Consider the following 15,943-nt stretch of genomic DNA (forward strand, 5'->3'; position numbering starts at 1 on the left):
GCACAATAAAATAAAAAAAGATTATAGCATTTTTTCTTAATGGTCTATAATTTTTGCAATTGATGCAGTTTATATTTTATTTTATATCTTTCACTCTCCAAAGCTTCAAAAAAAAAAAAAATGTCTTACTGCAGGAAGCTAATTTAAAATATCATTGTTACCTATGGTCTATACACTGTAAGCCCGGATAAGTTGAGTTTACTTAAAAAATTTGAGGAAACCGGTTGCCTTAAAAAAGTTAAGTAATGGGCAATGAAAACTTAAGTTAACATAACTTAAAACATCAAGTTAATACAACTAAATGGTAAGTTGATTTAACTCTTTTGTTTTTGTTACACCAATTCATTTGCCCTACAATTCTACTTAGTATCTTGAGTTACAAGTAAACAAAAATTTTGATTTCTTCTTACTTTCCTTTTTTATTAAACGTTACTTAAATATTTTTATAAATATTCATGGAAAAAACAGAGAAAAACTCGCGGAGCCGGCGGATGGAGCTCGCGGAGCTGGCGGGAGAAGCTCGCGGACCTGGCGGGAGAAGCTCGCGGAGCCAGTGGGAGAAGATCGCGGAGCCGGCGGATGGAGCTCGCGGAGCTGGCAGGAGAAGCTCGCGGAGCCGACGGGCTCGCGGAGCTTGCGAAGCCGACGGGCGAAGCTCGCAGAGCTCGCGGAGTCGATGGGAAATGGCAGAAAAAAAACTTTTTTTTTGCATTTAAACCTGCCCTTTTCCCAGCTTGCTGTTGGTGAGGCGGCGGGCGAAGCTTTGCGTCCTCCGTGCCTCTGCAGTCTAAACTGCAAGGCGGGAAAATGTGGGCAGCTCAGTGGACCAGTCACAGCTGCCGCTCTCCGTGTCGCTGAGCTTGCAAGCCTGCCCGCCGTCTCCGCGAGCTTCTCCCGCCGGCTCCGCGAGCTACGCCCGCCGGCTCCGCGAGCTACGCCCGCCGGCTCCGCGAGCCTCGCCCGCCCGCTCCGCGAGCTTCTCCCATCGGCTCCGCGAGCTCCGCCCGCCCGCTCCGCGAGCTTCTCCCATCGGCTCCGCGAGCTACGCCCGCCGGCTCCGCGAGCTCCGCGGGCAGGCTCGCAGGCTCAGCTACACGGACAGCGGCAGAGCTTCGCCCGCCGCCTCACCAACAGCAAGCTGGGAAAAGGGCGGGTTTAAATGCAAAAAAAAGTTTTTTTTCTGTCAAATAACTTAAAAAGTTAAGTCAATCAGTGCAAAAACTTAAAATGTTTAGTTTATTAAACTAAAAACTATTAACACGTTTAAATACGTGCTGAAATGAGTACAATATACTTACATTTGACAGTAATGGACTAAAACTTAATAATTTATGTACATTGAATATACATTTTTAATTAGAAATAAAATCCGGGCTTACAGTGTAATCTTTGCAGATGCCTATACACATTTTATATATTTTTAACTCTTTTAACAAAAAGAATAAAAAACTTTTAAAACTTCCAAAATCACAATAATAATAATAATAATAATAATAATAATAATAATAATAATAATAATAATAATTATTATTATTATTATTATTATAAAAAGAATCTATGTCGTTTTACGCAAAAGTTTGGGGCCCTTTGTTTCTTTACAGGAAGCAGACTTAAATATAGCAAGGTCCCTTTGAGGTCTATAATCTTTGAAGATAGCACATTTAATATTATTTTTAACCCCTTTATCTCTACATTAATGATTCACGTTTTTAATCCCAAAGTGAAGATGGAAAATGGTTATCGTATAGTGATTTTAATTCAGGGTTCAATTTTAAGTCCTATCAAACTGATCTAAATTAAGGCAGTAATTAAGAAATGAAGTGTGGGCTCCTCTACGAGAAACTGTAAATTTGGTTGAAAAAGTGGTTAATGCATTAGATTAAGATCATTAATTAAGCAATAATACACAAGGTTATTGGTTATAAACACTATAAACACTCCGCGAGTTAAAACAGTTCCATTGCTGCTCTGTTTGTAGCTGCTCTGTTTGGCTTGTAAGCGCTGCACTGTTGCAAGGTTAGCGTGGTGGCCTCTATTTTCAGCCATTTCAGTTAATATTGTGAAAATATAAGCTTACTTTGAATAAACATAAGAGCTTTACTCACCCAAATAAATGGATTTCAGGAGAGAAATCTTTGTAGATTAAAGTCTAGCGCTTATTTGAATTTAAAAGAAATAGATATTTTTAAAAGACTTAAAATTCTGGTTACTTCTGCGCCCTCTAGCGGCGAGACCAGAGGAATTACAAGGGTCCCCTATTTTCGGCCACCTTACATTCAGCTTAAAATACCCTATATTTGTTATCTGGAAAATATATACACTTAAGCTTTTATTTTAATAATAATGTGTGTAATAATGCATATTTTTCTAATCGCTGGGCTTATTTATTTGTGGGATCGCGTCTTTGCCTGCACCGCCTATTAGACACATGGTGTTTCTGCACTATTTCTGTCTATAGGATCCAGCGGCTCCCAATGGTGTATAACGACATCGCATTTGGTTTGTATTTGGTTTGTAAGTGCTGCATCATTTCTAAGTTACCTGTATGTGTCAGAGTAATACATGGAGAGCTTCGGTTAAAGTGCATTACCGGCTGCTAACGGCACTCATATAACACCTCTCAGCCAGTCACACTGCAGGGTCAGAACTAACTGTGGTATACTAAACAACATTTGTGTAATACATTGTGTAATACATCTTATACACATCCCCGTTTACAGAGTGCTACAGCTACTATCAGATACTGTATAACCAAGGAGACTGAACTCACTGTGTGTTCCGTGTGACTGCACGTCTCTCCAGTCGTGCGAGCTGATGTCTTTGTATCTGACCAAGTAGTGGTCAATGGGAACTCCACCGTGGGAGTCTGGCTTCATGAAGGTAACTGTTGCTGTGCGCTGAGCTATGGAGCTGAGGCGCACAGAGTACGGGTTGGAGGGCACATCTGAAACGGACACAAATGAGAAGGTTACAGTTTCATGGTTAGAGGTTTATTTATGCTGGTCCTGTCAGGGGTATTGAAGTGAGCAAGGACTGCACAGAACCTTCAAGGCTACAGAACAAACAAACTTTATCTTTGCACACACACACACACACACACACACACACATATACAGGATTATTCTTATGCAATGTCAGAATCTTGGGACATACACTATATCAGGGGTGTCCAAACTTTTTTGTTGGGGGCCAGAAGGAGAAATATATTTGAAGTCACGGGCCACAGACTTTGTAATAAAATAAATAATGAAATAAACCACTTTAAATAATACATTTTCCTGATTATTTCATTTACACACCATTTTACTTGATTTACTTTGATCTTTATCTTTGACAGTGTTGTGTAAACTAAGATTTTTCAAATTGATGTTTCATTTCATGATGTCTCTTAATATTAAACTCCTTAATTACGACAACTTTTAGACTCTTTTGCCCCGTTTTTTTGCGCTAGAAATGAGCACCCTCTCCACTTTTAGACTGTTTTGCCCCGTTTTTCTGCGCTAGAAATGCGCACCCTCTCCGCTTTTAGACTCTTTGCCCCGTTTCTGACACCTAGCGTTCAAACTTTGAATCTCACATTATAAAAACCTGCTTAAGAGCGGGCCAACTTTCATTCTATTTCTAAAATACCTCGCGGGCCGCTCCAAAAAAGGAAACGGGCCGCAAATGGCCCGCGGGCCGTAGTTTGGACACCCCTGCACTATATCCACTCATTGTTAAATAAATACTTGCATCAAAAATAGTTCCATCCTATACAAAAGTGTCGGATTCCAATGTTCTATAGTGCATTGGTCAATTGCATATAAAACACTTTTATTTAGGGGGTGTCAGTGTAATTTAGGTATCAAAAAATACATCTTACTCAGCTCAAAATGCCCAAAAGGATATGTACTAATTCCCTTAATTAATCATGGGTGTGTTTTGGGCGTAACGTGAAATAATCAGTCAATCAGTGTGTCACCTGTCATTCCCTTTAAGAGCCGTGTGTGCTCTGACTTTGACGCACTGATATCTTAACAGTGCAGCGCTTTGTGCTTTGTCTCAGCAGAGGATACTGACTTATGCGTTCACACTGTGAAGGATTGCAAAGAATGCAACAAAATCAAGTAGAAATCCCAATGGTGTTCACACAGCAATTAAAAGGAATGTAAAACATAAAATAGAGAATACAGAAAATGAATCATAGCTGGTTGAAACATAAATAAAAGATATAACCATGAGGTATAATATAAAAAAATGCACATACTATTCCAGGAATGCTGAAGGCAGTAGTTGCACAAATGGAATATAATAGGGCACAAATAGAGCAACTACAAATATTTACAGATACAGAATTTCTTTTAATAAGTGTTAATTAGCTTAAACCTCCTCCCTTTCCTCTTCCTCATGCCTGGTCCAAAAAACGGCCCTGTTTTATTTAATATAAACATTCCATTTTCCATTTATTGTTTAATGGTCCCATTTTGTTTGTCCTCAAACATGCATGTCAGCACTGATCCCGTTCATTTGTTTGTTTTTAATAATAAAATGGGAGGCTGCTCTCTAAATCTGTGTGCACATCATGTTTACACTCTGCCACTGAGCTGTTTAGCCTGTTAGCACAAATGCTACGAATACTGCTAAGCAGCCTGAGCTGAAAGCTTATGATGGACATGAGCACAGTAATTAGAGGAGGTGGAACTTTTTAAAACTTCTGAAAACTTCTCACAACGGTCAATTATGGAGGATCAGGCTCTCCTGAACTCATCTGTAGTTCATACCTTGTTTTTATCCTTCGCTCTAAACATGATTTACCTTCTTCGCCCTCGTTCATTTGAAATCAATGAAAAACACATTTTCAAAAAATGTGATCTTCACTGTACAGCTTGTTAAGTGTGATTCCCCACTAAAGCAGCCGCAATAACACCAAACCGGTCCCACACAGAGCCGGTAAAAGAGGTTTCATTCAGGTATCTGTCTGCCAGTCCCAATCTCCTTCAGGATCTCTCCCTTCATTTTCCCCAACAGAGCAAGAAGTGGTGCCCTGAGCTGAATAACAAACACATACCTCTATAAGAGCGAGAGAGGGAGAGAGAAATGGAGAGAGAGAGAGAAGGAACATGAACGACTGATGAAAAAAGAGATCGCAAGTGAGAGAGTGGTGGGAGAAAGAAATTAAATGGGTGTTAGTGAAAGTGAGAGAAAATAACAACGTGTGTGTGTGTGTGTGTGTGTGTGAGTGTATGTGTGTGACAGTGACAGAGATGGAGAGAGAATGAGAAAGAGAGCGAGAGAGTGTATGTGTGTGTGAAAGAGAGAGAGAGAGAGAGAGAGAGAGAGAGAATGAGAGAGGGGCAGAGGAGAGAAAGTGTGTTTGTTTGTGTGTGTGTGAGAGAGAGAGAGGGGGGTGAGAGAGATAGAGAGGGAGAGAAAGAAAATAAGAGAGAAAGGGAGAGAGTAGTAGAGAGAGAGGGAGAGAGAAAGATGGAAATAGGGAGAGAGAGAGAGGAGAGTGTAAAATTGTGTGTGTGTGAGAGAGAGAAAGAGAGTGATGGAGAGAAAGAGAGATGAAGGGAGGGAGAGAGTGATGGAAAGAGATAAAGAGAATGGAGAGAGAGAGGAGAGTGAGAGAGAGTTTGTGTGTGTGTGAGAGAGAGTGAGAGGAGGAGAGAAAGTGTGTGTGGTAGAGAGAGAGAGAGAGATGAAAAGAGAGAGAGAGGGAGAGAAAGAAAATGAGAGAGAGGGGAGAGAGAGGAGTGGGAGAGTGTTTGTGTGTGTGTGAGAGGAAATAAGAGAGAGAGAGACAAAGAGAGAGGGAGATATACAGAGAGAGAGAGAGAGAGAGAGAGATTGAGAGAAAGAAAGAGAGAGGAAGATATACAGAGAGAGAAAGAGAGAAATAGAGAGAGAGAGAGAGAGATGGAAAGAAAGATGGGGAGAGAAAGAAAATGAGAGAGAGGGGAGAGAGGAGAAAGAGAGAGTTTGTGTGTGTGTGAGAGGAAATAAGAGAGAGAGAGACAAAGAGAGAGGGAGATATACAGAGAGAGAGAGAGAGAGAGAGAGAGAGAGATTGAGAGAAATAGAAAGAGAGAGAGATAGAAAGAGAGAGGCAGATGGAGTGGACTGGGAGGTGCTATTCTGGAATGTTAATGTACTGGCTCTTTGGTCTGTCTGCTGGTGTGTGCTTTCAGGCAGTCGCTGAACAAGCAGGAAAATACACACCGTGCCTGTGTTTCCACTGCCTTATTTTATGTGTATGTTTGTGTACACAGTCCAGTCAGAATATTATGACCACCTCCTTTGGTCAGAAGCCCACAGAATACCAAATAAATTAAAATTGCTGTTCCTGCACTTTTACAATCTGAACAAGACACGGAAAGTGCCGCACTGTTAAGATACCAACGTGCCAAAGTCATAGCTCACCTGGCTCTTAAAAGTTATGGTTTATTACAGACATCCACCTGAGAAGCTGATCCTGCCCAGATACTCTCTCATTTCTGCAATATCCTTGGGGTTTCAATACCTGTGCTCTTGTGCCAGCCATTCCCAGTAAACATGGCATTGTTTGTGTTTTGGTCTAAACTGTGACTGGGCACATTCAGGGGTTGGACAGTAAAAAAACTGAAGCACCTCGTTTTAGATTACAATAATTTATTGTCCCTGCGGACAGTTCTGGTGGAAACAGGAGAGTTGAGGTGCACATTGAATTCTGCTGTGATTTGAGCAGCCGTGGTTTTATGCTTTTTGGATACAATCCGGGTTAGCACCCGAACATCCCTTTCAGACAGCTTCCTCTTACAGCGTCCACAGTTAATCCTGTTGGATGTGGTTCGTCCTTCTTGGTGGTAAGCTGACATTATCCTGGATACTGTGGCTCTTGATACATCACAAAGACTTGCTGTCTTGGTCACAGATGCTCCAGCAAGACGTGCACCAACAATTTGTCCTCTTTTGAACTCTGGTATGTCACCCATAATGTTGTGTGTATTGTAATATTTTGAGCAGAACTGTGCTCTTATCCTGCTAATTGAACCTTCACACTCTGCTCTTACTGGTGCAATAATGTGCAATTAATGAAGATTGGCCACTAGGCTGCTCCAATTTAGCTATGAAACCTCCCACACTAAAATGACAGGTGTTTCAGTTTCATTGTCCAACCCCTGTACTGTATATCTGCTTGTGTTGGTCTGTGTCTCTTCTCTTATCTCCGTCAGTCTCAGGGTAAATCTAGTCCTAAGATTGTGTCAGTCATTTTCTGGCTTTGTTCACATTAGCTTTACTTTCAGTAAAACTTATAATACATTTACATTCAGCCTGCAATTCAATCTGTGAGGATTATCTAACATTCTCTCTAACATTTTCGAAAGCAAACATTTGCAGCTTTTTTATTATAGCTCTATTTCTTCCCATTACCATTTCACAGAGATGAGATTTTTTTATGACACTGATGCAATACTAGCAGCAAGGCTCGTCTAATTATACTCGCAGTCGAGAATTGACTTCTAAATAGCACTCTAGAGGCGGGTGATCAGGGCCCTGTGGCTGCTGGAGGAAAAGCAAAGCAGAACCCTCACCTGCCTGAGCCAAGATGAACTCTTGGAAGCGCATGCCAATGTTGTTCCTGGCTGTACAGTTGTAGCGTCCAAAATCCCGGTCTGACATGGGAGTGACCTGAAGCGACAGGAGCAAAAAGAGTCAAAGAGAAAGATTCAAAAAGGTTTCTCAGACACCAGCAGTTATGCTAGGCCATGCAAAATGTGTGCCTACACTTTACACTGCAAAAAAATCCATTGGTATAAAGTAGACATAATATTCAGTACCAGTCAAAAGGTTGGAACTTCTTAGTCAATGTCTTTTTTTAAATATTAAATATAAAAAAAAAATCAATATTAAAGACATTTAGAGAACAACTGATGATGAGCTGTAGCTTCACAGTGTGAAGGAAAAGCAGCAGCTATTGTTCAGCAGCACCTCCAGGAACTCCTTCCTTCAAGACGCTGAGAAAACTATTGCAGGTGACTCTCCCTCCTGATTTTACAGAATTATTTTGCATGTGTTCCTGTATAGCTTTAATATAGTCTTCAATATTAAATTTAGAATGTACAACTGTGTACAATATGTGCAAATGTTGCAAATTTCTTAAGGTGCACTTTTAGTGATGAACTCGTATAGATCATTTAGCCTATTTGTTGAGCTTAAAATCTGCTGGTGTGCTCTTTGCCAGTTTCCTTCTTTCCTTACATTTAACATGTATATACAATCATAAAAAGGAAGAAAACACATTGAATGAAAAGAGGTGTATCCAAACTTTTGACTGGTATTGTAAACCAAAATATTTGTTGTAGAATTTTTTATAGTAACAAAATATGTAGTTGGTTCAGCTTAAAAAAAGAGTTTTACATTAACAGTTTTATTTTTATTAATTTTTTATTCATATTTTATTCAAGAAATACTTTACATTTTACATTGGTTAGAAATAAAATATATTGATCCGAAAAGGTGTGTTCAAACTTTTTATATGTACCATATGCAAATAAAATCTGCTTATTAGTAAGCTTATTAGTAAGATTTTTTTTTTTAATTCAGCAAAACAATCCCAAAACGAATTCAAGTCAAGCAAAATTTTATATTTTATTTTATATCTTAAATTTGGACACTAGAATCAGAATAATTTGTCTAGTTACTTTTTTGTGCTTGTTTATTTTTTTCACTATTCCTGAAATAGCCAAAATAATCTTACACTTTCTTAGTAAATATTTCTTAGTAAAAAATATATTGATTTCATTGCATGAGATTTAATTTTTAATTTTTTTTTTTTCAGTGTAAAAAAAGAGCAGGTTAACTATTAGTCCTGACACTATCAGTCTTCCTGCTCTGGACTCTTGCTGAAACTTGCTAAACAAAACTCCACTTCCCAGCATGCCCTTACACCGGACTTCCCTCACTCCACTGATCATGTGACGTTACGGTGTTCCCACTCTCCATGTTTCTGATTGTTCTCACCTGACCTCTGTGTATATATACACCCCTCTGTTTGCTCTCCTGGTTGCCAAGTATTCTTCTACAATGTTTTTCTTTTGAACTTTTGCTTTTTTGTTACCAACCCATTTTTGTGTTACTGACTATCGGGTTTTGCTTTGTCCAGTTTATTGTTTGTTTAGTTGGCAACCTTTTTGGTGTATCTGCATTTTGTAGCACATTGTACATGAAAAACTGCTTTTGATGAGCTTTCAATCATATTATACTGTGTGTTTATTCATATACTCTTTCTTTGTGTCATATTATAATAAAAATGATTGCAGGCACCAGCATACCTCCAGCAGGGACCTGCCCGGAGCGTTGTGCACGCGCATGTTGGCCGTGCCCTCTGTGGGAATGGTCAGCTTGTCTCGCCTCCACAGCATCGTAGCTGGAGGATTGGACATGACATCGCAGCTGATGTTGACCGGGTTCCCCTCCCATGAGAAAAATATGGTGTGATTGGTCTGGAACTTGGGTGCATCTGTCAAGAGAGCATTGACACACAGTGTTATTGATGTAAAGCACCACTTTTCCGTAACAACCCACTACTTTGCTACTTTGCCCTGTGATCATCATCACAAGCAAGCTGAAGTAGGCTACTGTTATTCAGAACCACTGATCAGTTGACCAGTAAACTGCTGTTATAATAGCAGCTCAGATAAAACTAAAGCTACCCTTGACTTCATAGATTCTTATAATTAGATTTCCCAGGAAATAAATAGATGTTTAATGTCTTACTAATAAAGCAATAAAATCAATGTAGAGTACAAGTAATTCCTTGTGTATTCAGATCAATGTTTATCCATTAATCAGTCTGTTTAAATGCCATGAGAATAACTAAGCATGACCAAAAGTTCTCCTTTCTATGTCCTAAAGGTTTATAGAACAAAAATCAATCAGTATTCATAATATTAGTATAAAAACTAATAGTAACAAAAAGAGTTACCTTTTAGTCATGAAATCGTATAGATCATTTAGCCTTATTATGCAGTAAATTGCAATAAATTATAAAATTCTGAAATTCATTTTTGAGCCATAAATCTGCTGATGTGCTCTTTGCCAGTTTCCTCCCTTTCAATAATGTCCATGTAGTCAGCAGGGCTAATTCACCAGAAACTTTCTATAATTTATTATTATAATTTTTTTTTTTTTAACTCAAAAAGATGCATGACGACGTGCTTTAAACCAAAGAATTATTATTTATTACATTATTATTATATAACTTTGGTGAATCTGAATCTTTAAAAAAACTGTTTTATTAAAATGTAATTTCTTACCTCTTTAACATCCTCACAAAGAACTAAAAAACAAAAAATCAATAAGATATTCCAGTTTTGTATTTTTTTTTGTATATAAGACCTTTTTAAATTTAAGGTATTTAAAACCTCACAGTTTTTTAAATATGCACCTCACCTTACTTTTACACATTTGTGATAAAATTATTACAGCAACCACAAATATAAATGTCTGTCAATCAAAGTTTCATGATTCCAATCATTGAACCATTTCAAATTATAGTTGTTGAATGTTATATATCTTATAGATTCCTGGAAGACACGGGAGTCTACCACATACTGTATCAATAACGGCTTCCTAATGTCCGCAAATCAGATAAAATCTCCTGGAATCTAGCACATGCAAAACAGAGAGAGTTCTGATTGGCCTACTCTCTTCAAAACGTCTTTGAGTCAGCCGGTAAGTTTTTAGTGTGGCCGGGCATAAGTTTTTTTTTTCCCCTCCTGGATGGGATGCACTCAGGAGCATCATGGTTCCCATCAAAACTCATTTCTCCTCTCACTACTCTAAAGTATATCCATATCTGGTATAAGTAAAAAAAAAATGCTGAAAGTCTTGCCCGCTGTACAGTTTGTAATAGTATTAAATGATTGCAAAATGCATGTTGAGGTGTGTTAATATGACTATCTATCTGTCTGAAGTTAATTTTTTCAACTTGGGATGTCTGTATTAGTAGAACGGCACATAAGAGAATAACCATGATTATTACAGATGTTATTAAAGATGGAAGTGCACCTGCTTACACACATGCATGAAATCTGAATTTAGTCATGTGTTTGCATTGCATTTTGACTGCAATTTACCACAACAGCCTCCACAAGCTATACTCTTATCATTGTTCTTATATTCTCTTCGTCTATTCAATAGGCATGCTCATACTTAAAGACACGCACGCACAAGCACACACACACACACACACACACACACACACACACACTTTCCACTTTTTCCATTAAAGAGATTGATGTCCCGTGTGTCATATCACTATAGGCAGGGGGACTGAATGGATGAGATCATTAGCGCCACCGCTGGATAATTCAATGCACTGCGCTCCATTGGGAGGCCTTTATTAAAACCCCTGCTGCTTCCACCCCACTTTCTGAATGGCTAATCTACTACCCCTTCATGGTGCAGATGTGAAGTGATGGAATATGGAGACATTAAGTGTTCTTCACAGTAAAATCTCATACTGAAATTCCCATAGCTGTACAGCAGGATTTATATTTTTTGCTCTGCAGGTACGTTATTTATAGATGCAGACTGTTCATTAAAGAGAGCTACATTCAACAGTTGTAATAATAGCAGAGCTATGGTAAACAAAATAATAAAATTTGTGTTTGGTAAATAAAAAGTCATTTTTAACACGACTATTTTCCAATCTTGCTTTATCCCAGTGTCTTTAAAGATTGATTGGCTGGATTAAAACGATTGATTAAAATTACGGGTTAAAATCTAGTACATGTTAGTTTTTTTATATCATCCAAGATGTGTTGATTTGTTTGTCAACCAACAAAATACATATTTTATATTTTATTATTTTAATAGAAATTTCAGTAACACTTTACTTGGATGGTTCATGCCTTGATGCCTTATGGATTCTCAACTAACATACACTAATTACATATTGTATATTACAACTGAACTGTATCTGAAGTCCAAGGTAAAAGGAATATATATATAATCTACAGAATTTAATGAATTTAATATTTTTAGGTTTAGGTTTAGGTCAGGGTTTAGTTTTAGGGTTAATTTACAATTAAGTTTAGGCTATGGTAATGTAAGTGTTCGGATCTAGAATCAGTTACATTCAACTTGGAATTTATATATATATATATATACAGACAGGTTTTTCTTTTTTACTATTAAGAGATGCAAATATTTACAGCGCATAAGGAAAAAAGAAGAAGAAGAAGAAGAAGAACAAGAACAAGAACAAGAAAAACAAGAACAAGAAGAACAAGAACAAGAATAACAAGAAGAAGAAGAAGAACAAAAAGAAAAACAAGAACAAGAAGAACAAGAACAAGAAGAACAAGAACAAGAAGAAGATCAAGAAGAAGAACAAGAACAAGAAGAACAAGAACAAGAAGAACAAGAACAAGAAGAAGATCAAGAAGAAGAACAAGAAGAACAAAAACAAGAAGAAGAAGAAGAAGAAGAAGAAGAAGAAGAAGTAAAAGAAGAAAAAGAAGAAGAAGAAGAAGAAGTAAAAGAAGAAAAAGAAGAAGAAGAAGAAAACTTTAAAATGGCTTTAGAAGCTTACTCTATATTAAGCATTATCCCCTCCTCTAGGTCAGTCCAACTAAACAAGACCAATTAATTTAATTCCCAATTATAATAAACTTGTAGCCTCTACCCCAAATAATATAGAAACACTGACACACAATATACATATTAAAGCATAAACAAAAGATTTACCTGACAAAATCATTGCAGAATCAAACAAGACATAATAATACTATTAGACACTATAATACCCCCTGCTCTAGCTGCAAGAGTGGTATGTCCCACTCCAAAGGCGGGAAACTCCCCTATATAAGAGCTCATTGGTACAGCTGCCTCTGTTTGAGAGACTCCATTGCTGCTACATGTAAGTCTTTATAATGTTTAGCTCAGCTCAGCTTCCAATTGAGAACTAAACAAATAAATGCTAAATGTTGAACTTTTCTTGAGTAGTGTTTTAATTTACAGAGCAGGTTAACATATAATTAAGCTAAAACAGAGCGTGTGTTTGGTAAAAAGGTTCTAACAACATTCAACAAACTAATGCAGGTATTGCAAACAGGAAGTGCATTTACAGATAAGATGTTTCAGCTGGCATGTCTGTGTGCTCACAATTCCCCTTTTACACACCTCCGCTGCAGATCCATGACAGTTAGGCTAATAATTATATAAATTAAATAAAGTAGTCAATCTGGTTTGATTTGCTGTATTGTGTTTTGCCTTGACTCATTCGAAAAGCTAAACCTAAAGCTAAACCTAAACCAAAAGCTAAACCTAAAGCTAAACCTAAACCAAAAGCTAAACCAAAAGCTAAACCAAAAGCTAAACCAAAAGCTAAGCTAAACCTTAAGCTAAACCAAAAGCTAAGCTAAACCTAAAGCTAAACCTAAAGCTAAACCTAAAGCTAAACCTAACCTAAACCTAACCTAAAGCTAAACCTAAAGCTAAACCTAAAGCTAAACCTAAAGCTAAACCTAAAGCTAAGGCTAAAGCTAAGGCTAAAGCTAACAGTATATCCTCAGCATAAACCGCTAAACTGCAGCAGACTGGATACATAATACAAACGTATGTAAATTAACTGCTTTTCGTGATACCAGAAAAACAATGAATTTTAAATTATATAGACTAGATGTATGCAAAGGTATGCAGCTTTAACACAGTTTACATACTATATCAAGCTCGTTTTTATTAAAAAAAATGTTGGAATATTCAGTTCAAATATGAGCCCTAGAAGTATACATTTTGACACACCAACAAATACTCATAAACCCAGGCTTGCAGAATTGGATCTTAGACTCGCTAAAAACAGTGCATTCTGTGTTTGACAGTAATCAAATCTGGGAGAAGAAGCGAAATATTTCCCAATTTCTCCTTCCCCTCTTCTGCTGATGTAGTTATGAGAGATACAATATCAGAGAAAGTGTTTGTGTATGTGTGTGTGTGTGTGTGTGTGTGTGTGTGTGTGTGTGTGTGTGTAAGTGCTAGTGTGGGAGGTTTCTATGAGTAATAATGTACACTCACACTCAATATCCAGGAACATGCTCTTCTGATGTCCTCCAATCCTGCTGAGAGCCTCGCAGTCAAAACGGCCCCAATCAGACAGCCCCACGCCCACAATGGTCAGCATGGACTCACCACGACGCCCACGCACCTCCACACGCCCGTCTGGGCTCTGAAAACGCACACACACAATCAGTGCTGTTCGATCACCAAGCGCTATGCAATATCAAAAACATGTATTACATTTATATTTATGACATTTATCTGACTTACAAGGTTATTCCTATTATAGAAGTGAACCAATGTACACTGAAAAAAATGAGTCAAATTTAAAAGAATGTATTACATGCCGTCCATGTGTTGACAGTGTAATATGTGTGTTTTAACTAAAAATATTTAAATTTCTGGAAGTATAATATATTATGTATCATATAGTGATGTATATCATTAGTGATATTTTATGCAGAAATTAAGTAAAGTTTACTAAAAGAAAGGATTGACTAAAGTTCAGTTCACTTATTTACTCTATATTACGTAAGTCTTGAAACCGAGTTGAAGTTACTTAAATTTATCTGAAATTAAATTTTAAAAAAGAGAATGCAGAAAGTTGCGAAACTTCTTTTTAAGTACATTTTTCTCATCTTTTTTTCCCCCCCAGTGTAGAGTTAGGAGCCTTATTGCACATGGACTCTTATTGGTGTAGAGCAGGGGTAACAGGGCAATAGGCCACAATATGGCCCTCAAGCATGAAACATCTGGCCTTTGAGGTGGTTTGAACTATAATGAATGATAATGAATGATAGTGATAAATAAAAAAGAATGCTTCTCTGGTGAGCTTTTGTTTACATACCTCCCCTGTCTCTCTCTCGGTCACGCTCAACGTGACTTTAGTGTCCGCCTGTTCTCGTTTTTCCGCCCGTTCTTATGCTCACTATCTCCTTATAAGGGCATTTTTTTCCCCCGGGTGTGTCCCAGTTCACTAGCCTGCGACCCTGATGACATGGGTTTGATTGTACATGTATTTTTTTTCCTTTTTTCTTGGGTTTACCTGCTTTGAATATGACTGTTCTGCAATTGGGTTCAACAACCCTCTGGGCTGGAGAGCTACTAGTCTGTAGAACTCCATCCCATTACACTTCATTCCAAAACTGATTTTTATTTTGTGGCTTGCCACATAATGGCTCTGGCCCACGACCAAACCTAATTGTCGACCCCTGATGTAGAGCAATATATTCACCTAGATTAGGAATTGAACCCCAGTCTCCCACATGATGTGGTGTTATCCACTTCAGCACACAAACCATTGAGTAGGTTTTTAAGTAGAATTAGGTGTTATTACTCCTACAGAGAGCAGAATTTAGCCAGAATTTAGCCAGAAGCTGCCGGTAAGCAAAACTCCTTACCCAAAGACTCTTGAACTTCAAAGAAGGACAAAAAAAATCTGAAAAAATGAAAAAATGCTGAACATTTCATGCTCAGGACTGAAATTCCTGAGCGGAGGATTATCCCCAGAAAAAAAAGAAGAACATGTAAACGAAACAACTTAAAAAAAAAAAAAAAAACACACACACACACAAACACGTTGCTGACACTAATGACTATGAAATTGAAACTGTAAAGCCACATTAGCGGTGTGATAGCGCAACATAATCCAATGCAATCTCCCACTGGATTAAATACCTATATGCTATGCTGTCCCAAAGCTCTTCTAAATACAGTAAATGTATTTTGCTTGTTTTTTAGTTTTGTTTTTTTTTTTACACGTCTTAACCGTTTGAAATACAGAATAGGAAAAACACAATTCTAGGGAGACTGCGAAATCTAGCCTATATACAAGATGATACGAGGTTCCAGACTGCGTTTTAAAAAAGCTCCATTTAGAAAAGTAGTACCTGTCCCAACGGGACCTTCTCGAAACACTCTC

At 37.9% G+C, this 15,943-nt stretch overlaps 1 protein-coding gene across 3 annotated transcripts in view; it reads right to left on the reverse strand.

The window, feature by feature from the left end:
- ncam2 (neural cell adhesion molecule 2) overlaps positions 1-15,943 on the reverse strand; it is a 317,305-nt gene that overhangs the window by 42,465 nt on the left and 258,897 nt on the right. For all 3 annotated transcript variants that reach the window (XM_007227883.4, XM_007227882.4, XM_007227884.4), the window contains exons 9-12: positions 14,041-14,191; positions 9,294-9,481; positions 7,554-7,650; positions 2,771-2,944 (exon numbers count right to left, since the gene is read on the reverse strand). In XM_007227883.4, the coding sequence (XP_007227945.2) occupies positions 2,771-2,944; positions 7,554-7,650; positions 9,294-9,481; positions 14,041-14,191 (610 nt within the window). The remainder of the gene's footprint in view (positions 1-2,770; positions 2,945-7,553; positions 7,651-9,293; positions 9,482-14,040; positions 14,192-15,943) is intronic.

The sequence above is a fragment of the Astyanax mexicanus genome, chromosome 11 (assembly GCF_023375975.1).
Source record: "Astyanax mexicanus isolate ESR-SI-001 chromosome 11, AstMex3_surface, whole genome shotgun sequence".
Taxonomy (NCBI): Eukaryota; Metazoa; Chordata; class Actinopteri; order Characiformes; family Acestrorhamphidae; genus Astyanax; species Astyanax mexicanus.